General features: G+C 42.4%; 1 protein-coding gene across 50 annotated transcripts in view; it reads right to left on the bottom strand.

Annotated features, from left to right (window-relative positions):
• LOC110533412 (phosphatidylinositol-binding clathrin assembly protein) overlaps window positions 1–22,684 on the bottom strand; it is a 60,378-nt gene that overhangs the window by 20,405 nt on the left and 17,289 nt on the right. For 29 of the 50 annotated variants that reach the window (XR_016483582.1, XR_016483581.1, XM_090185925.1 and 26 more), the window contains 11 exons: window positions 20,921–21,063; window positions 15,313–15,388; window positions 13,766–13,868; window positions 13,349–13,442; window positions 13,031–13,142; window positions 11,285–11,391; window positions 11,142–11,183; window positions 9,940–10,025; window positions 9,190–9,313; window positions 8,498–8,634; window positions 7,181–7,281 (listed from right to left, as the gene is read on the bottom strand). Coding sequence is in view for 47 of the 50 variants with exons in the window: in XM_090185925.1 (XP_090042051.1) it covers window positions 7,181–7,281; window positions 8,498–8,634; window positions 9,190–9,313; window positions 9,940–10,025; window positions 11,142–11,183; window positions 11,285–11,391; window positions 13,031–13,142; window positions 13,349–13,442; window positions 13,766–13,868; window positions 15,313–15,388; window positions 20,921–21,063 (1,125 nt within the window). In the remaining 3 variants the exon portion in view is untranslated. Of the gene's footprint in view, window positions 1–3,544; window positions 3,692–7,180; window positions 7,282–8,497; window positions 8,635–9,189; window positions 9,314–9,939; window positions 10,026–11,141; window positions 11,184–11,284; window positions 11,392–13,030; window positions 13,143–13,348; window positions 13,443–13,765; window positions 13,869–15,312; window positions 15,389–20,920; window positions 21,064–22,684 lie in introns of all 50 variants that reach the window. The other 21 variants (XR_016483583.1, XM_090185956.1, XM_090185922.1 and 18 more) reach the window with 2 other exon arrangements.

Here is a 22,684-nt window from a genome sequence, read left to right as displayed (position 1 = left end):
AATACAATTCAAATTCAAATCAACAATGTGGATTGTTTTTCTTAACACTTAAAAAAAAAATGCAAAAAAAAAAAAAGAGACAGAAGTTGTAAAGTGACATGCGACGAACACACATAGGTAAGGAAACGTAGTGAATGTAAATATTTTAAGGCCCATGCTATAAATAACCTAATCAGTCAGCGGCCTGCCACGGCACACAGTCAAACAAAAACAAATATACAGTAACAGCAAGGTTTAGTTAATGGTGCTAGCAAGCTTTGACAAGGACCACACAGCTGAAATGCGTCAGCTTAAAAAAAAAAGCATCATAAACTTAAAACCTTGTACAGTGCCTTGCGAAAGTATTCGGCCCCCTTGAACTTTGCGACCTTTTGCCACATTTCAGGCTTCAAACATAAAGATATAAAACTGTATTTTTTTGTGAAGAATCAACAACAAGTGGGACACAATCATGAAGTGGAACGACATTTATTGGATATTTCAAACTTTTTTAACAAATCAAAAACTGAAAAATTGGGCGTGCAAAATTATTCAGCCCCTTTACTTTCAGTGCAGCAAACTCTCTCCAGAAGTTCAGTGAGGATCTCTGAATGATCCAATGTTAACCTAAATGACTAATGATAATAAATACAATCCACCTGTGTGTAATCAAGTCTCCGTATAAATGCACCTGCACTGTGATAGTCTCAGAGGTCCGTTAAAAGCGCAGAGAGCATCATGAAGAACAAGGAACACACCGAGATACTGTTGTGAAGAAGTTTAAAGCCGGATTTGGATACAAAAAGATTTCCCAAGCTTTAAACATCCCAAGGAGCACTGTGCAAGCGATAATATTGAAATGGAAGGAGTATCAGACCACTGCAAATCTACCAAGACCTGGCCGTCCCTCTAAACTTTCAGCTCATACAAGGAGAAGACTGATCAGAGATGCAGCCAAGAGGCCCATGATCACTCTGGATGAACTGCAGAGATCTACAGCTGAGGTGGGAGACTCTGTCCATAGGACAACAATCAGTCGTATATTGCACAAATCTGGCCTTTATGGAAGAGTGGCAAGAAGAAAGCCATTTCTTAAAGATATCCATAAAAAGTGTTGTTTAAAGTTTGCCACCAGCCACCTGGGAGACACACCAAACATGTGGAAGAAGGTGCTCTGGTCAGATGAAACCCAAAATTGAACTTTTTGGCAACAATGCAAAACGTTATGTTTGGCGTAAAAGCAACACAGCTCATCACACTGAACACACCATCCCCACTGTCAAACATGGTGGTGGCAGCATCATGGTTTGGGCCTGCTTTTCTTCAGCAGGGACAGGGAAGATGGTTAAAATTGATGGGAAGATGGATGGAGCCAAATACAGGACCATTCTGGAAGAAAACCTGATGCAGTCTGCAAAAGACCTGAGACTGGGACGGAGCTTTGTCTTCCAACAAGACAATGATCCAAAACATAAAGCAAAATCTACAATGGAATGGTTCAAAAATAAACATATCCAGGTGTTAGAATGGCCAAGTCAAAGTCCAGACCTGAATCCAATCGAGAATCTGTGGAAAGAACTGAAAACTGCTGTTCACAAATGCTCTCCATCCAACCTCACTGAGCTCGAGCTGTTTTCGAGCTGTCTCTCGATGTGCAAAACTGATAGAGACATACCCCAAGCGACTTACAGCTGTAATCGCAGCAAAAGGTGGCGCTACAAAGTATTAACTTAAGGGGGCTGAATAATTTTGCACGCCCAATTTTTCAGTTTTTGATTTGTTAAAAAAGTTTGAAATATCCAATAAATGTCGTTCCACTTCATGATTGTGTCCCACTTGTTGTTGATTCTTCACAAAAAAATACAGTTTTATATCTTTATGTTTGAAGCCTGAAATGTGGCAAGAGGTCGCAAAGTTCAAGGGGGCCGAATACTTTCGCAAGGCACTGTAGCTGTGGTCATTAATGGGAGATGCCATCACCGTTCCTTGTTTTTTTAATACCAAGGATCTACAACGACCAAGATAAGCATTCCTGAAAAACCTTTAGTAGCAGCAGTACATCTAAATACCACATCATATACCGTATGTAAACACAAATTGTACGCACCCACACACACAATGTGAACAGCCCCAAACATTCACTGTTGAATTCTATATTCCCCTTCAGAATACTGGAGTTCTGAAGCAAGCACTTTTGACTCTGCATCAACTCAAGGGGCAATCTGCAGTGCTACATCCATTGTTGGCCTTCAGTCATATGTACCCACTGAGTCTTGAAGAATATACCTTAGAAATACCTCATGAGCTTAGTTTAATTTCATACCGCATCAGAACACAAAATAAGCGTGTTTTATTTACTCCAATGTTACTCCATCATGGATGGTCAGTCCTTGCATCCATAGCTCTGTCTATTAATTTGAGAGTGGTTTAATTTCTCCAGCCACATCTCTCAGCTCTTTACGAAAAAAAAGGGGCGGGGATTAAGCTTTTGCGTTATTGTTTAAATTGCTGATTGCCGCTTTAGTATCACTTTTGAGGCACACACACACACACACACACGACAAGTAATGGTGCAAAGTCCCCAGTGTCCGGTCTGGAGCATTAATTCACGAGTTCTGCTGGCAACTTCAAACTAGCAGTGCCAAAAGCCCTGGTCTGCACTAGAAAGCCCCAAAAATTGATGGATGTATTGGGCTATAGAATTTGTTTATTATGATTAAGTTCGATCCCCACAGTGAATGATTCATAAGATCGCTACAAATGGAGATAGTTAATTAAATAGTGATCCATTCTGATCACTGCGTTTGTTGTCACACAGACCATGTGCCGAAACAGACCAATCACAGGCCGGCAGGCTATGAGGAGGCTCGCGCCCTCATGCCATAGACACTAAGGTTAACCCGCTCAGGCACGATGAAAACGACTACATCGACCATGATCCTTTGCTAGTTACAGGCACTTTCACCATGATTTTAACTTTTTTTTTTGTGCCATTCAGTAATATTTCTACTTTGCACAGTCTTCCATTGCAAATCTACCATTCCAGTGTTTTACTTGCTATATTGTATTTACTTTGCCGCCATGGCCCTTTTTTGCCTTTACCTCCCGTATCTCACCTCATTTGCTCACATCGTATATAGACTTGTTTATACTGTATTATTGACTGTATGTTTGTTTTACTCCATGTGTAACTCTGTGTCGTTGTATGTGTCGAACTGCTTTGCTTTATCTTGGCCAGGTCGCAATTGTAAATGAGAACTTGTTCTCAACTTGCCTACCTGGTTAAATAAAGGTGTTCTCAACTATCCTACCTGGTTAAATAAAGGTGAAATAAATAAAAAAAATAAAAATATGGCGCGCTTCAAATGTAAATAGTTTCCGGCTTCATGCACCATCGGGAGTTTTCCATAGGAATACATGGCTGATGTCAGAGTTATCACCATCTAATGGTTTTTATGTCTATGGAATGGTGCATTCAGGCTGAATATGACAATGGGAGACATTTCTGACAACACCATAACAGACAAAGAAAACGTAACACTAAAAAAATGTAAATGTTGTTTACCACCAAACATTTCATGAGTGGATGTCCTAGAACTAACACCATCGAAAGACACAACAGGCAGATGAACCACATCGACAACAGGATGTGTAAGGAAAGGGTTAACGTTTGGAATGGAGTCTTCGATAGCTTCTGTATAAGTGAAAGGATCTACACAGGCAAAGGGGACAGAACAAAAAGAAGTTAGAAGAGGACGGCGAGTCAAGTCAAAGGAAAGCATGCAGAAACACAACACCGGGTGCGGCTGAACATAAACCCCATGCCCCAGACAGAATTCTCCATAAACTGTGATAGTATCACAAATACTCCAAGTAGCATTGCAAGGAAACAAATATTGAAGTAGACTTGGAAACAAACAGCCTTATGTTGTCATCTAGAGTCACAATAATCTTTGCCAAGCTATAACAAACAATATTTTACGTAAAGCAGGTTATTTCATCACAGTGGTTATACCAAAGGCCATACTGAATTTTAACATGACATTTAAGTAATTTAGCAGAAAAATAGCGACTTAGTTAGTGAATTCATCTGAAGATAGCCAGGTGGAAAACCACATCTCAGTCATAATAAGTACATTTGTCCTCAATAAAATAGCTATCAGCAAAGTCAATTCTAGTGGAAAAGAAGAAGAAACATGTGCACCATTCGATAATGTTCACTTCTAGACATGACACAAACCAAGACAGCCTTAATCCATGTAACCTACACTTTACCGTCCTTATTGGAAATATTCAATTGGAACAAATGCAGCACATTTGCTTTAAAAACGTTTTTGAAAAGTATACTTTTATCAAGTAAAAAAAAAAGTTGTGTACAATTATAAATAACAAGAATACAAAAATAAATAATTCTAGCTTCAAGTTGATTAACCTGAAACTTTGCAGGACTGACAAAAAGTAACAGTGGATTCATACTGTGACTACAATTCATAGTGACTACAAGAACCCGAAAAGTATATTTGTAAGTGAAAAGGAAAACACAGTTAAGTAGGTTTATCTAATAATTTCAACCCTATCATTATTTACTTTCCATTGACACATGACCCTGAATTCCAAAGCACACACAACATTACAAGGCACTCTAGATAAAGGTGCCTCTTAATTTGGCACCTGCATCACGAGGTTTAAATACAAATGCCATGAATGGTGGACAACAGGTGTCATAACGAATCAGAAAAGGTCCGTTACTAACTTTAATGATATGAATAAATAAGGTTACAGTCATGATACAGACCGTTATTTTAGAGTTGCGGACAAACTGGCAAACTACTAAACTGATAATAAGATTTCAGGAGCTGTTTCATTAGACTTCAGTGCAGCTTTTGACTTGCCAGACAAACACTACGCCACACCCACTGATGTTAGTTTCTTCTCCGCAATGAGTCTCGATCTGAGTACCTCCCATACGATTTCTAGAATGGAAATACGTTCTAGACCATCTGATTGGTCCTAGAAACCGATGGATTGAGTCAGAGACAGCACACACGTGGGTAATGCAACGTTTTGAAAATTTGTCATTGGCTTTGATACTCTGATTGGTTAGAGATGATCCAATCGCTGATTACTTTGTCTTATACAACACCCCTCATTTTGACATCACCACAACCAACTTCAAAGATGGCAGTCTCAGACTGAGGTATGTCTTTTTAAAAGAATGTAACTAGGAAGTTAGTTAAGAACAAATTCTTATTTACAATGAAGGCATACCCCGGCCAAACCCTAACGACGCTGGGCCAATTGTGCACTGCCCAATGGGACTCCCAATCACAGCCGGTTGTGATACATCCTGGAATTAAACCAGCTTCTGTAGTGACGCCTCTAGCACTGAGATGCAGTGGCTTAGACTGCTGTGCCACTCGGGAGCCCTACAAGCAAATGATTCAGTGGAATAATTCAGTTGAGTCATCAGGCAAGCTTATGACATTATTGATCATAGTCTGCTGCTGAAAAAACCCCTGTGTTATGGCTTTACATCCTCTGACATCTTTAATGGAATTCTCTAACGTAAACCAGGTATTTAGGCATACCTCAAGATCTTGGCCCCTTACTTTTTAAAATGTTTACTAATGACCTACCATTAGCCTTGAGTAAAGCCAGTGTGTCTATGTACACTGATGACTCAACATTACACATGTCAGGTCAGCTACCACAGGAAGTAATAACTGCAACACTTAAAGAGCTGCAGTCAGTTTTAGAATGGCATCCTAAATATATCAAAAACTATCATATTTGGGACAAATCATTCACTAAACCCTAAACCTAAACTAAATCTTGCCATGAATAATGTGTAAATTGAGCAAGTTGAGAAGACTAAACTGATTGGTGTAACCCAGGAATGTAAACTGTCATGGTCAAAACACATTGATGCAACGGTAGCTAATATGGGGAGAGGTCTGTCCATAATAAAGCGATGCTCTGCTTTCTTGACATGACAATGAACAAAGCAAGTCCTACAGGCTCTAGTTTATCACACCTGGACTACTGCCCAGTCACATGGTCAAGTGCCACAAATAAGGACATAGGCAAATTACAGTTGGCCCAGAACAAAAGCAGTACGACTGGCCCTTAAATGAAAACAGAGAGCTAATATCAATAACATGCATGTCAATCTCCCCTGGCTCAAAGTAGAGAGATTGATAGCATCACTGCTAGTCTTTGTGAGAGGTATTGACATGTTGAAAGCACAAAACTGTCTTTTCAAACTAACACATCCAAACATACCCCACAAGACATGCCACCAGGGGTCTCTTCACAGTCTACAACAGACTCTGGGAAACATACCCCACAAGACATGCCACCAGGGGTCTCTTCACGGTCTACAACAGACTCTGGGAAACATACCCCACAAGACATGCCACCAGGGGTCTCTTCACGGTCTACAACAGACTCTGGGAAACATACCCCACAAGACATGCCACCAGGGGTCTCTTCACGGTCTACAACAGACTCTGGGAAACATACCCCACAAGACATGCCACCAGGGGTCTCCTCACAGTCTACAACAGACTCTGGGAAACGCACAATAATACAGAGCCATGATTACATGGAATTTTCTTCCACATCAAATAACTCAAGCGAGCAGTAAAATCAGATTTAAAAAACAGATAAAACACCTCACGGAACAACGCAGACTGTGAAGAGACACGCGTAACCCACACACACTAATATTTTAATGCTGTACATTTTATGTTGATGTTTTTTTTTATATAGTAATTATGTCTTACATGAAGTATTGTTTTATTTATGATGTAGGCTGTTGTTTTGTTATCATGTAATTGTTATATTCCTTTTTGAATCCCAGGAAGTATAGCAGCTAATGGGGATCCTAATGAATACCTAACTGTGATTTGATTGTTGATCAACTTTACCTGATTTTATCAGTGGTCTTAACATCCAATTTCAAATTCAAGCTCACCGATAGCTTTCAGGAGTGAGGTCAAATACACCAGGTACTGTATATCCACTACCAGCAAGCTTATCGAGTTAATAAGCTGTTTGAGAATGCTAAGGGTTGTATCCACTATGACCTGTGGAGAGGCCCATCCCAGTTTACACAGAGGAATCTGAATGAAAAAGAGTGTGTGTGAGAGAGAATCAGGCGTGTAAAACAGGCAACCGGCGGTGTGACGGGAGCTCTCACCTCCCCATGTGTTGGCTGTTGGTAGGCCAGTGGAGAGTAGCAGTGCCTGCTGCTGAAATGCAGGCTGCAAGTCCAGAAGGTCACTCGCCGCCTTGGAAGTGCTTGAGGGGGGAGGAGGAAGGGAAGTTAAAAAGTCTCCCAAAAACAAAACCCCAACTCTCCCATAGCCTACTCAAAAGGTTTTCCTAACGCTCCAGGTAGAAGTTTCACCTAGCAAAGGGTAGGGGGGGAACATTCTACCTACTCCTTACTCCCACCCTTCACCTACAAAAAAATAAATAAAAGTCAAAAACACTTCACGTACACTGAAGGCAAACTTGGCAGGCTTGATTAAGCAGCCAAGAGGGAGAAACAATGGAGTCTCTGAAAGTCACATGCAATCAATACCCTCTGTACAGCCATGGAGGCTCCGTAAACAGCTACCCCTGAGCTTCATGCCTTCAAACGGGGGAATGCACCCTTTCCATCCACCTTTAAATTGGCGCTACGATTTATTCATTTTTCTTCTTATTTTGTAATGCTCACATTTATGTACAATATTATTTTTAGAAGGCCATTGTAGAGCAGGGTGATATGGACAGAAATCCATACCCGATAAATGTCCTGAATTGATGCAATAATGATAAATAGAAAGTCTATAACATTAATGTGTTGTTGTTTTATTATTATCCTGTAAACTACTACTATGGTTGTAGCCATCAATTTTCCCATTAACAATCACCCATATTAGCAAACTTATTTCATTTCAAACTTCACATTTCTCTAGTATAGGCTACTTATCGTAATGAACGATATCAGCATAATGCCTGCGATGTGATCGGTACGGTCGGTGTCCATTGATCATCCCAGCTTTAGTACACTGACATGTGTGCAGCTGGGGCACTACAGAATAGTTCCACTAGCATCAAATTCATTAGGTGGGCAAAGGCATAGGGAAGAGTGGGTAAGAATAGATGGGCAGGCCAATTAATAGCAATGGAGTCTTTGGCTCTATGGATACATGGCATTGACGGTCTAGTCTGGCTTCAACAACCCCAACCACTACGCTATTATTAATACTCCCTCAAACATCTGAAACAACTGCAAATGTAAACATAGTTTGCATCTCAAATGGCACCCTATTCCCCATTTAGTGCACTACTTTTCACCAAGGTTCATAGGGCTCTGGTCCAAGGTAGTGCACTATATAGGGCACAACCATAAACTCAACAAGGAGCTATGAACCGTGCCTGGGCACTATACATGTAACCTAGCATTTTGGCAAAGTCAGTGGGGGAGTGATAAGGGTAAGGCCTAGGAGAGAATGGGTGCTCTAACCTGTTTGTGGAGCTGGGTGTGGAGAAAAGGTCGATGGCCGGTGCTGTGTTGATGGTCCGCCCGTCAGTGGACACAGGGGAGGCAACCGTGGTGGCATAGGAAGAATGACCGTTCTGGAGTTCCTTCAGACGCTGCTCCTAGGTGGAACGGGCAAAAGTCAACAAAAACAAGCACCCGGGCCTACCTACAGTACACTGGCCAGCTAACATTTTCTGAGAGCATGAATTTTGACTTAATTTTTAACCAAGGTGGTGGGGACTCCGTGGCCTGATGACCGCTGGAGAGCAACTTATTAGCTAAAAAAATATCCCTTCTTTGGATGACCTCGGGCTTGATGCTTGGTTGGATACCATAGCATTAATTTAGATTAAAACGAGAACAAAAACCTAATTGAAGACTTGATCGCTGTAGTGTGAATACTGCTCAATAAAATGTTCGACCAACTTAACGGCAGCTTATCCACTCCAAAACAAAATAAAGAAACTCCCTCGACATTGCCTTTCCCCCCCCCCCAAAGGCAGAAAATCATTTAATTTTTGTTCATTATCACTGAATGTTCAACAGATGCTGCTGACCAGTCAGCACAGATTAAACCCAGTAGGGCAATAAGCCGAGAGGATAGTTGAAGGGGAGAGCGAGAGAGATCAGACAGTCAGAGATAGAGAGAGGAGCACAATGGAAGGAAAATGTACCTTCAGCGCTTTTAGGCGAGCCTGCTCTTCCTCCAGAGCTGCCTGCTTTTCCCTCTCGTCCACTTTGGTGAAAGATATGCCCGTGTTGGCCAGAGAAGAGACAGCGTTGGAGAGAGTGCTAGCCCTGGATGGACAGAGACATAGGAAGAGAGAGACAGTGGTCAGTTAGTGGGGGCTATGGTAAAACGGTTTACTGATCATTGTCAAAAATGCTGTGTTCTACAAGCTCAGTGAAAGAAAGTGGCACATCTTTTTACAACTGCACTTTGATAGATACAGGCTATAATAGTAACAGGAGGTTGGAATAAAATAGAAAGGATTCTGCTTGACAGGGATAGTTTATAACACACCTTTCCCACTAAACAGAGAACCTGAATGAGCACTGATGGTACGTGCATACTATTATAGTACATTGAAAGACACAAAAAGGAAACTAATTCAAATGCTCCTGGCATTAGCCACAGACAAGTAGGTCTTTATTAACAATATAGGGCTTTCATAAATTGAGGGTAAAAACACTGCAACTGTGGCATTCGTCAATATTTTCTCAGAAACAACTGGCAAAACACACAGGAAATAATACTTTGGACCGCAGTACAAAAACATATTTTTGAGATTGCTGCCCACCAACAAACACTTCAGCTCCAGCTCACACCCACTTGCTAAATTTGGTACCTGAGCAAAACAAGCTTTGTCTGACTGGACTGTATTGAATAGGCAGTGAGTAAATGGAAGGGAAAATAACAGTACCTGCTGGCTGCTGTGGAATCTTTCACCTTCTTCCCTTCTAAAGAAGCCAAATGCTGCTCTAAGGCATCCAAGAGGCTACTGGGGGCCTATTAAAATGGAAATAAATAGTGAGTTCAAAGGTTGGGGGGAAAAATGCAATCACAAAGGTGGAATAGCAGACGGAACACAAACAGTAAGCATGCCTAGTTATTTCACAATGCACACAAAGAAAACAAACTACCCTTACAAACACTTAAAAAGAGTGGGATACAGATACTTACACAAACTGTAATCTGAAGATGGAACGTTAAGGAAAAATACAGAATACAAAGGTGGCAATTATCAGCGATGATAAAGATCAGCGATGATAAAGTTTTGGGAGAAAGGTACTATCGAAAGGCATTATTTACAATCCAAAACTGTCCTATTAAAATACAAATCACAAAATGAATGCCCTTGCAAAATACCATTTGTCTTGCTAAAGCACCATCTGAACATGGTGAGAAGAATAGTAAAAACATAATACCATTTTATTGTAAGACTGGATACGCAAGCGAGAGATGTAGCTAACCCCATACAACATGTGGCCCTTCTTGAAAGTTGACATGGAACAGTATAATAGCATACAGTGTTTATAATTTGCCATTTTCAATGTATACAAAGTGGAAGTACATTTTTCCTTTTATTCCTTTCATCTCGGGTCTAGCCTACTCTGTGTATGCCTTGACAAAGGTCGATGTTAACACCTTTATGTGCTGTATGCCGTGCAAGGTCAGGTGAGAGGGAGTCCCTGTTCGAATGCAAATAAAGTGCACCCTTCCTTCCTCGATCACAGATCTAGAAGTGATTGGAAAGATGAGGGCAGGTTTTCATCCTACTGCTTTCATCAATCCAACCAAATCAGATCTGTGATTTGATTACTTGAAGGAAAGAAGCATTTTGAAAGTATTTGGGCTGGGCCTGAGTCTGGCGTTTCCTTTAGTAAGGAAACATGCAGTGTGCGCCCAAGAAAGCAATGTATGATAGCTAGGGCTGTGCAGAGGTAACCATTTGGAAGGTCTGAAACTGCAGGAGGTGGCAGGGTGGTGAGAGAGGCTGGCAGCCAGCACACTGAGGAGTGTTGAAATAAAGTCAAGCTGAGGGGTTCAGCAGGACTCCATCTCAGACCCGCTGCACTTTCGGGCCACAGAGATACGAAAGCGATAGATAGCATCAGGTCTTACCTGGGAGAGGTCTGGGATGTCCCCTCGATCTATCCCTACTTGCTGCAAGGAAGGAGGGAGGAGGGTCAAGATAACATGGAGGTAAAAGTGAATATAGGGGTAAAAAATCTGATCACACAGAAGTTAGCAGGGTTGGATCTTACCGCCGCTACTTTAAGGAATTCAGAGATTCTTGTCATTCTAGTGAGGAATTTCTTGTAGATGTCAAGGCCCTCTTTGCATTGAGTTTTCTTCATGTCAAAATACTTCTCTGTGAAGTGAAAAGAGTAACATAAAAATGAAGCACTGGAACTTAAATGTCATCAAATAAGGATAAACTATCAAACTGTATCAAATTAATCAAACTGCCTTTGCAAATTAATGGGGGAGGTGTTGAATATTCCATAGTATAATTCTAATATTACACTTTTCTCCAATCAGAAAATCGTCCCTTAAAATGTAGATGTCTGCAGGAAGTATACAAACTCTCCAGAAGGGTGCATGAATCCTAAACATGTCTCACTAGCTGGTAAACGTTCCACTGATGTTTGCACATATCCAATTTGCTCCTCCACCCCCCCACAGGCCTGCTCAGTCCCCCAAAAGGAACAAGGCTCTCACCTGAGTGAGAGAGGCATCCATCCTCATAGCAGAGAATACAGCCTTGACCTGTATGTAATGACCAGCAATTTATCATAGTCTAGGAACCAAGTGCAATTCTCTAACTCCAATCTAATGTCCAACTTTGTGGAGAAATAGAATGTTAGTGTTCTGGAATTTCTATTTCCAACACTATTGACATTATTTTCATTTCCAACTTGTGCACTGAACTACATGTGCACTAAACTACATGTGCACTGAACTACATGTGCACTGAACTACATGTGCACTAAACTACATGTGCACTGAACTACATGTGCACTGAACTACATGTGCACTGAACTACATGTGCACTGAACTACATGTGCACTGAACTACATGTGCACTGAACTACATGTGCACTGAACTACATGTGCACTGAACTACATGTGCACTGAACTACATGTGCACTGAACTACATGTGCACTGAACTACATGTGCACTGAACTACATGTGCACTAAACTACATGTGCACTGAACTACATGTGCACTGAACTACATGTGCACTGAACTACATGTGCACTGAACTACATGTGCACTGAACTACATGTGCACTAAACTGCATGTGCACTGAACTACATGTGCACTGAACTACATGTGCACTGAACTACATGTGCACTGAACTACATGTGCACTGAACTACATGTGCACTGAACTACATGTGCACTGAACTACATGTGCACTGAACTACATGTGCACTGAACTACATGTGCACTGAACTACATGTGCACTAAACTACATGTGCACTGAACTACATGTGCACTGAACTACATGTGCACTGAACTACATGTGCACTGAACTACATGTGCAAACAGATATGCAGAGTAGTCGAATAGACTGTGTGCAAGACCAGTCTCTCCACCAGCATTGGGGTGCAATTTCATTTTAACACAGTCCCTTCAGGAAACTAATTTAGAATGAATTGGAAACTAGATTTCTTCCCCAAAGTGTTTCAGACATTGTCTGAATTTCAAAAGGCAATTCAACCAACCTACAAACCTTATGACATCTTGCAAACCCAGTTCACTAAAACAAAGCAGAGCAGTAGTAGAACACTGTCGTTTATTGGCCCTCGTTAAGTCAACCTGATAACATGGGGCAGGCTGATAGTGAGTTGTGTAAAATAATTTGAGGCCAGAGATACAGTATCAACCCAGAACGACAGGGTGCAAAGGTGTCTCTGCATCAGCGCTGCTCCATGGTTACGATGATATGGCAATAATGACTGGCAGGCCAGAGCCTCTTGAGAGCCAGAAGGCAGAAGTACTTACCCAACAGGTTAATAATGCCTTCGTTGTAGGCCGCAAACAGTCGAATGGCATCTTTGAACAGAAGCATGAAGGCCGCGTTTATCACTCCGTTGGTGAGCTCATTGGCATTGACCTGGAGATGGAGGGGGGGATCCAAAGCAGACCAATTGAATTGACAGACGACCCATCAAACATTCTCATTGGTCTGACTCAGCGGTAACTCCTAACCACACGATAGAGCTACTCATTCACCGACAGTTTTTTTTGCAATACTGTTATATTCGAGAGCTGGAGCGTTTATTCAGGCCATAGCAGTACAACAAGTTACAAGGAACTTACATTGAAATCAAGTAGTGCATCCATCTGGTTTTGGATAATGGGTAGGGTCTTCAGTAACTTCTCTGTGTTCATGGTTCTCATAACGCCATCCGCCCTTGGGGAAAGAATATTTTCCAATCATTAGGAGCCCAATATTATTGATGTTGGACTGTCATCAATGTCATGAAGTATGCAACCTAAAATAATGAATTTGAATTAGGCTTAGTGAACGACACTTCACTTACTCAGATGCCCAATCCCAAATCAACCTCTACACCATGTGCACTTCATGCAGGAGTAAGCAATATACCCAAAAATATATCCAAAACACACTTCCCAGGAGTCGACTGTACATTGTATATACAATATAGGACAGACTAGGTAGATCTGGGCCAGATGCTATAAGAAAACATTTGAACAGAAAATTAAAGTCCTTACCCTCGTTTTACTTTGGTGAAGTCAAAAGCGACCTGTCGATACGATACAGCCTTCTCGTTCAGGTAGCGACTATACCTCCTTATGAACGTCGACATGTCATAGCCTGAAAAAGACAATAGGGGAATAAATGTTTTAGCATCAGCTGCATCGTGATGGTGATACACATCTCACTGTAGAACTGCCACATAATAATCTTTTCAAACAACTAGCCTATACTCTTAACTGTTTATTTGTGGAACTAAGCGATACAATAAGCAGAGGCAAAATCTTTCCATTGATTTTGGAAATGAAGACAACTTCAGAGTTTATTGGTGGATATACGAGTAACTGATAAAATAAAATAAATACTAACAAAGTGTCTTAAATAGGACATTGGGCCACCACGAGCCGCCAGAACAGCTTCAATGCACCTTGGTACAGTTTCTATAAGTGTCGAACTCTACCGGAGGGATGCAATACCATTCTCCACGAGAAATTCCATCATTTGGTGTTTTGTTGGTGGAAAACGCTGTCTCAGGCGCCACTCCAGAATCTCCCATCAATGTTAATTTGGGTTGAGATCTGGTGACTGAGACGGTCATGGCATATGGTTTTCATCGTTTTCATGCTCATCAAACCATTCAGTGACTACTCGTGCCCTGTGGATGGGGGCATTGTCATCCATTGTAGCAAAAAGGAATGGGCAACTGCATTTTTTAAAAATATGGTCTGTCCCGTATTTTCTTCTACTGTCAAAGACAGCCCAATAGGCTGTCTTTGACAGCTCACCATCTTGTAGATTTCTGTCATGAGTGCTATACTCCCCAACCAAGTCATCATCCTTAAACAAACTGACAGCTCCCTATTACCGTGATTTATCAGTAACACAATCTGACAAAAGGAATGTGGGTTATTATGATTAGGGATGCTTACTCTTCCATTATACTCCCACTGGTCTGGGCTGCCAGGCATCTTGTTAACATTTATTTTTATTTAAACTTTATTTAACTAGGCAAGTCAGTTAAGAACAAACTCTTATATACAATGTCGACCTACCGGGGAACAGTGGGTTAACTGCCTTGTTCAGGGGCAGAAAGACAGATTTTTACGCTCTAACCACTAGGCTACCTGCCGCCCCATGGGACATATTTACCTTGAGTAAATCAATTCTGCTGCGCTTGATGTGAGCGGAGAGTCTGCCATGATGCCTTAACCATTCCATTGGGAATAGAGCGGAGGGAGAAAGGGCAGGACTGTCTAAAATAACATTTCTCCACTCCTCTCAGTCTTGCTAGTCTCAATATTACACACAGTGTAGTAAGCAAAAGTTACGGAAAGTTGCATTTCTAGAATAGAGCTGACGTGATTCCTTATTCTATTTCAAATGTATTTTCTAGAAGAAGCATGCCTATCTGAATGTTCAGTGACATTGTTCCCTGCTGAACGCAGCCCTGTTGATTGACCTGAAAGAATAGACCTTAAAATACTGTATGAGATCAAATGCTCCAGTGAAGACGATACTGAACCTGTGATAAAATGCAGAGTGCTGCAGAGCTGACTTCACTCACCTTGTAGGCCACTTTTGTCCAAAAAGTTACTGAGGTTAAAAAGTGTATTCCTTGAAGCCAGGTACTGTATAAATCTCTGCAACACAGAAACATGTGTAAAAACTTTCTGCAATACAAAAGGAACTCCTAGATTGCCAATAATTGCATTCACCAACAGCAATTGAAAATGCATAGCAATGTTACATACAGTTGAAGTCAGAAGATTTACATACACCTTAGCCAAATACATTTAAACTCAGTTTTTCACAATTCCTGACCTTTAATCCTAGTAAAAATTCCCTGTCTTAGGTCAGTTAGGATCACCACTTTATTTTAAGAATTTAAAATGTCATAATAATAGGAGTGTGTGATTTATTTCAGCTTTTATTTCTTTCATCACAATCCCAGTGGGTCAGAAATTTACATACACTCAATTAGTATTTGGTAGCATTGCCTTTAAATTGTTTAACTGGGGTCAAACGTGTCAGGTAGCCTTCCACAAGCTTCCCACAATAAGTTGGGTGAATATTGGCCCATTCCTCCTGACAGAGCTGGTGTAACTGAGTAGGGTTTGTAGGCCTCCTTGCTCGCACACGCTTTTTCAGTTCTGCCCACAAATTTTCTATGGGATTGAGGTCAGGGCTTTGTGATGGCCACTACAATACCTTGACTTTGTTGTCCTTAAGCCATTTTGCCACAATTTTGGAAGTATGCTTGGGGTCATTGTCCATTTGGAAGACCCATTTGCGACCAAGCTTTAACTTCCTGACTGATATCTTGAGATGTTGCTTCAATATATCTACATAATTTTCCCTTCCTCTTGATGCCTTCTATTTTGTGAAGTGCACCAGTACCTCCTGCTGCAAAGCACCCCCACAACGTGATGCTGCCACCCCCGTGCTTCATGGTTGGGATGGTGTTCTTCGGCTTGCAAGCCCCTTTTTCCTCCAAACATAACGATGGTCATTATGGCCAAACAGTTCTATTTTTGTTTCATCAGACCAGAGGACATTTCTCCAAAAAGTATGATCTTTGTCCCCATGTACAGTTGAAAACTGTATTCTGGCTTTATGGCGGTTTTGGAGCAGTGGATTCTTTCTTGCTGAGCGGCCTTTCAGGTTTAGACGATATAGGACTCGTTGTACTGTGGATATAGGTACTTTTGTACCTGTTTCCTCCAGCATCTTCACAAGGTTCTTTGCTGTTGTTCTGGGATTGATTTGCACTTTTCGCACCAAAGTACATTAATCTCTAGGAGACAGAATGCGTCTACTTCTTGAGTGTTATGACGGCTGCGTTGTCCCATGGTGTTTATACTTGCATACTATTGTTTGTACAGATGAACGTGGTATCTTCAGGCGTTTGGAAATTGCTCCCAAGGATGAACCAGACTTTTACAGTTTTACTGGCGCTGTTACTTTTTAAAGTCATAATTCCCTAAATCTCAGTGAAAAGATAAAGACAAGACAGATGTGTGCTGTGTTTTATTCTGAAGCCTGAAGGTTGATTTTATTATTTTTTTAAAGCAGCTGTGTGTACTGTTCACGTGAACAGGGCATGTGGAATCCCAACAAATCAATCCTGGATGCTCACGTTGACAAAAAGGGCAGTGACAGCCATGGAGCTAGCGGAGGAGCTGAAGAACTGGAATTTTGGCTTCCCTGTCAAATATGATGGCGGAAGAAGGGTGGTGGACAACACCATTACGGTGTGTAGGTATTGTGCCACAAGAAAGCCGTATGATCATTGAGCATGGCCACACATTTAAAGCATCATCACCTGTCATCACAGTGACAGGAGCCTTCTCAGCCAAGAGACAACAACTTCTCACCGTGGCATTTAAGCAGCCCTTCGCTGCAGAATCAGACCGGGCTAAAGCCATCACCAAATATATTGGGATGTTTATCGCTGCAGACATGAGGCCATACTCTGTTGTGGAAAACAAGGGTTTAAAAATATGTTGAAAGTGCTTGAGCCACGCTACGAAATCCCCTGGCGCACCCACTTCAGTATGAAGATCGTGCCAGATGTTTATGAACAGGAAAATAGCAAAATTGTCGACAAATTATCCAAGGAATCCTCTGTTGCCCAGACGGGTGGACCTCCAGGGCAACGGAAAGCTACGTGACTGCTCACTACACCACAGAGGAGTGGACCTCCAGGGCAACGGAAAGCTATGTGACTGTGACTGCTCACTACACCACAGAGGAGTGGACCTCCAGGGCAACGGAAAGCTATGTGACTGTGACTGCTCACTACACCACAGAGGAGTGGACCTCCAGGGCAACGGAAAGCTACGTGACTGACTACTCACTACACCACAGAGGAGTGGACCTCCAGGGCAACGGAAAGCTACGTGACTGACTACTCACTACACCACAGAGGAGTGGACCTCCAGGGCAACAGAAAGCTATGTGACTGTGACTGCTCACTACACCACAGAGGAGTGGACCTCCAGGGCAACGGAAAGCTACGTGACTGACTACTCACTACACCACAGAGGAGTGGACCTCTAGGGTAACAGAAAGCTACATGACTGTGACTACTCACTACACCACAGAGGAGTGGACCTCCAGGGTAACAGAAAGCTACGTGACTGTTACTGCTCACTACACCACAGAGGAGTGGACCTCCAGGGTAACAGAAAGCTACGTGACTGACTACTCACTTCACCACAGAGGAGTGGACCTCCAGGGCAACGGAAAGCTACGTGACTGACTACTCACTACACCACAGAGGAGTGGACCTCCAGGGCAACATAAAGCTATGTGACTGTGACTGCTCACTACACCACAGAGGAGTAGACCTCCAGGGTAACAGAAAGCTACGTGACTGTTACTGCTCACTACACCACAGAGGAGTGGACCTCCAGGGTAACAGAAAGCTACGTGACTGTTACTGCTCACTACACCACAGAGGAGTGGACCTCCAGGGTAACAGAAAGCTACGTGACTGTTACTGCTCACTACACCACAGAGGAGTGGACCTCTAGGGTAACAGAAAGCTACGTGACTGACTACTCACTACACCACAGAGGAGTGGACCTCCAGGGTAACAGAAAGCTACGTGACTGACTACTCACTACACCACAGAGGAGTGGACCTCCAGGGCAACAGAAAGCTATGTGACTGTGACTGCTCACTACACCACAGAGGAGTGGACCTCCAGGGCAACGGAAAGCTACGTGACTGACTACTCACTACACCACAGAGGAGTGGACCTCCAGGGTAACAGAAAGCTACGTGACTGTTACTGCTCACTACACCACAGAGGAGTGGACCTCCAGGGTAACAGAAAGCTACGTGACTGTGACTGCTCACTACACCACAGAGGAGTGGACCTCCAGGGTAACAGAAAGCTACGTGACTGTTACTGCTCACTACACCACAGAGGAGTGGACCTCTAGGGTAACAGAAAGCTACGTGACTGTGACTGCTCACTACACCATAGAGGAGTGGGAGATGCGAAGTCCAGTGCTACAGACACGCCCCTATGAGAGTCACACAGGCACAAATCGGATGCAGGTACTGCTAGGAGCAGTAGCAGAGTGGAAGCTAGAGAGGCCCAATAGCAATATCCCAATCACCACAGATAATGCCAAAAACCAAGTAAATCCAGTGATAGAAGCTGGACTGGGGCCACAGATAGCTTCCTTTGCACATGTGATCAATTTAGCATCCCAAAGGGGAATGTATGTTGTTCTGTTCTTGTCTAATGATGTTCTGTATTATGTTTCATGTGGACCCCAGAAAGAGTAGCTGCTGCTTTTACAACAGCTAATGGGGATCCTAATAAAAAAATACCAAATCTCAGTGAACCAGACTGCCTCCTTGGGAGGATCAGGAAGGTGGTTTCCTTTTTCCACCGAAGCACAACAGCCACTCATGTGCTTAAGACCAAGCAAGAAATGTTACAGCTACCGACCCACAAGCTCGTACACGATGTTACAACAAGGTGGATCTCCACTTATGACATGTTGGAGCGCTATCTTGAGCGGCAGGCAGCTGTATACTCTGCACTGACAGACAAGACCCTGAAAAAATATAAAGACATCGTCACCTTATCTGATGATGACGTGAAACTGGCAGAGGAGATTCTCCAGGTGCTCAAACCCCTCAAAACGGTTACAACCTTATTGAGCACTGAATCTGCACCGTCTGTGTCCATGACCCTACCTCTGAAAACAAAAATTCTACAATACATGGCCCCAAGTGAGGAAGACAGCACCATCACTAGAGATGTCAAGGCTGCCATTAGAGAGGACCTGAACCCCAGATACCCCCTAATGTACAGGACTACCCTCATAGAGCACCTGCACTTGATCCAAGGTTCAAGTCCCTGTCTTAACCTAGACCCTGCCCTTAACCTAGACCCTGCCCGACATTCAGTGATGTCACCACTGAGATTGTGGCCACTGAAGAGGTAAAAAAAATGAATTACTTAAATAATAAATATAGTGCAGTCTAATCTTAGTCTATGCTATTGCTATTAGAATATATTTTTGATTTGGAATAAGAATGAATTTTATTAAATGTTATTGCAACAATTATAGTTCTATGAAATATGAAAATAAATAATTAGTTAGTTTAATAGATCAAGTAATTTTTCTGCAGGGTCAAGCCACAGAGACGACAGGAGCAGGGGCATCTCCTCCACAAAATAATTTGGCCATGAAGGAGCTTTTCGGGGAGACCTTTGTGAGCAAGAACACGGGCAAGACGTTTGCCAACACCATCAAAGAGGAGGTGGCATCCTACAAGGCAGCAAGCAGCATTCCAGTGGATGGTGATCGACTGGCATAGTGGAAATGCAACGAGTGTAAATACCCTCACATTGCCAAGATGGCAAGATGCTACCTGGCTGTGCCTGGCACTTCAGTTCCTAGAGAGAGGGTGATCTCCACGGCAGGGGACATAGTGACTTCAAAGAGGTCTACCATCTCCTCAGACAATGTAGACATCTACATCTCTTTGAAAAATAATTTGAAGTTAAGCTCAGGTCTGATTTAAAAATAATAATAATAATTATGTGGACACAGGCTATTTTTTCATTCACTCTTGTTCAAAGGAAGAAGCTATCATATCAATACAATGTTTTTCTAAGTAGTGGGAAGGTTCGGGAGCTGGCAATGTTAAAAATACATTTGTAGACATGTACTTTTCTTACATGCAATTCTGTAATTTACAAAAACAAAAAACAACAAGAAAACCGTGTTTGAAAAAGGTCAAGTTTTTGCTGTGAGCCAATGGGAAAACCTAGGTAACCACAGGTTGTTTTCCCCACGACTGGGACTACAAGTGCCAACAGATCAGAATTGGGCTGCCATTGGTACCATTACAGTATGAAGGGAGGGATGGAGGTTGATTTGGAGTTCGGAGTCCGTGTCTTGGATGACATGCCTCTCTGATCACCTGGGAGTCAGATTCATTATATAATATGTAGCTCAGCTGGGAGTGTGGAGTTGCAGAGCTCCAGGGTGAAGTTTCCCCATGTACAGATCTAGAAGAATCAGCTTCCTCTCCCAAAACTAACCTTCACCATGAGTGGGGAAAATGCAAAACTGACCCAAGGTCAGCGTCTAGAAGCAGCTTCACCCTACTCCGTGGAGTTGCAGACAGGTTTTGCTCACCTCGTTGCCGTAGACCATGAGGTGGTGTGTGGCGGTGAGAGACTTGAAGACCACCACCCAGCTGGTGCTGGCAGTCCTTTCAAACAAGGTGTCTGCCAGCTGGGGGATGTTCACGTTCATCTCATTGGTGCAGTGGATCAAGTCTGGGGGAGAGAGTGGGGGAAATGGTGGTTAATGTAGGGTCCTATAGGCATATTATTTTAAGTGATTGAGACACAGACAGACAGTCTGCCTTAGAGCAATAGGAAGTGTGACTGTGTGAGCATAGGCAGATGTTTTAAACAACCAGTTCCACAGAATCAAGCTGTTGTTGTGAGAAAATGACAAAACTTCCTGGTACAGGCTTTCGTCACATTGACCGACCGGGTTCGAGAGAGCACAAAGCCCTTAGCACAGCCCAGGATAGGATAGGCCAGGATAGGTTGCACCCAGGGTATATATTTGGCAGCTATGGTCACAAACGTCTGTCTGAGGATAGCACATGCATTCTGGGCATTATTTTGGACTTTGGCAGGGCCCCCATGCCATCTGGCCTGTAGTGAAAGCCGATGCCTTCTGGCACCTTTCCATCAGTGCCATGAGAATGTGCTCTCATGCCAGATCTCACAAGGTCGGACACACACACACACACACACACACACACACACACACACACACACACACACACACACACACACACACACACACACACACACACACACACACACACACACACACACACACACAGCTAAAAAGGAGATCAAATCAAAGTGTACAGATTTGCAGATGCAGCGAAATTCTTGTTCCTAGCTCCAATAGTGCAGTAATAATACCTAGCAATACACACATAATCCAAAAAGTACAAATAAATAAATATCCTAACGAGCAATGACAGAGTCCGGAATCTAATATACACCGAGTATACAAAACATTAAGAACACCTGCTCTTTCCATGACAAACTGACCAGGTGAAAGCTACCCCCTTATTCATGTCACTTGTTAAATCCATTTCAATCAGTGTAGATGAAGGGGAGGAGACAGGTTAAAGAAGGATAAGCCTTGAGACAATTGAGACATTGAATGGCACACATACACAATCCGAGGGTGAATGGGCAAGACAAAAGATTTAAGTGCCTTTGAACAGGGAATGGTAGTTGGTGCCAGGCGCACAAGCTTGTGTCAAGAACTGCAGGGTTCTTGACACTGGGTTTTTCACACTCAGTTTCCAGAGTGTATCAAGAATGGTCCACCACCCAAAGGACATCCAGCCAGCCAACTTGACACAACTGTGGGAAGCATTGAGGTCAGCATGGGCCAGCATCCCTGTGGAATGCTTTCGGGGGGGGGGGTGCTCAATATTAGGAATAGATTTTTCAACGCCGATACCGATTTATTGGAGGGCCAAAAAAAGCCGATACCGACAATAATAACAATAATGACAATAACACTGAAATGAACAATGAACCATTTTAACTTAATATAACACATAAATCAAATATATTTAGTCTCAAATAATTCATGAAGCATGTTCAATTTGGTTTAAATAATGCAATAATACAGTGTTGAAGAAAGTAAAAGTGCAATATGTGCCATGTAAAAAAAGCTAACATTTAAATTCCCTGCTCAGAACATATGAAATCTGATGGTTTAATATTCCCAGTTCTTCAATATTCCCAGTTAAGAAGTTTTAGGTTGTAGTTATTATGACGCGTCGACTATTTCTCTCTATACCATTTGAATTTCTTATACCTTTGACTATTGGATGTTCTTATAGGCACTTTAGCA

This window comes from Oncorhynchus mykiss, chromosome 10 (assembly GCF_057628025.1).
Source record: "Oncorhynchus mykiss isolate SJ-2025 chromosome 10, ASM5762802v1, whole genome shotgun sequence".
In the NCBI taxonomy this organism is placed as follows: domain Eukaryota; kingdom Metazoa; phylum Chordata; class Actinopteri; order Salmoniformes; family Salmonidae; genus Oncorhynchus; species Oncorhynchus mykiss.
The sequence above is the reverse complement of the archived record's forward strand: the minus strand, read 5'-3'. Positions and strand labels throughout refer to the sequence as shown.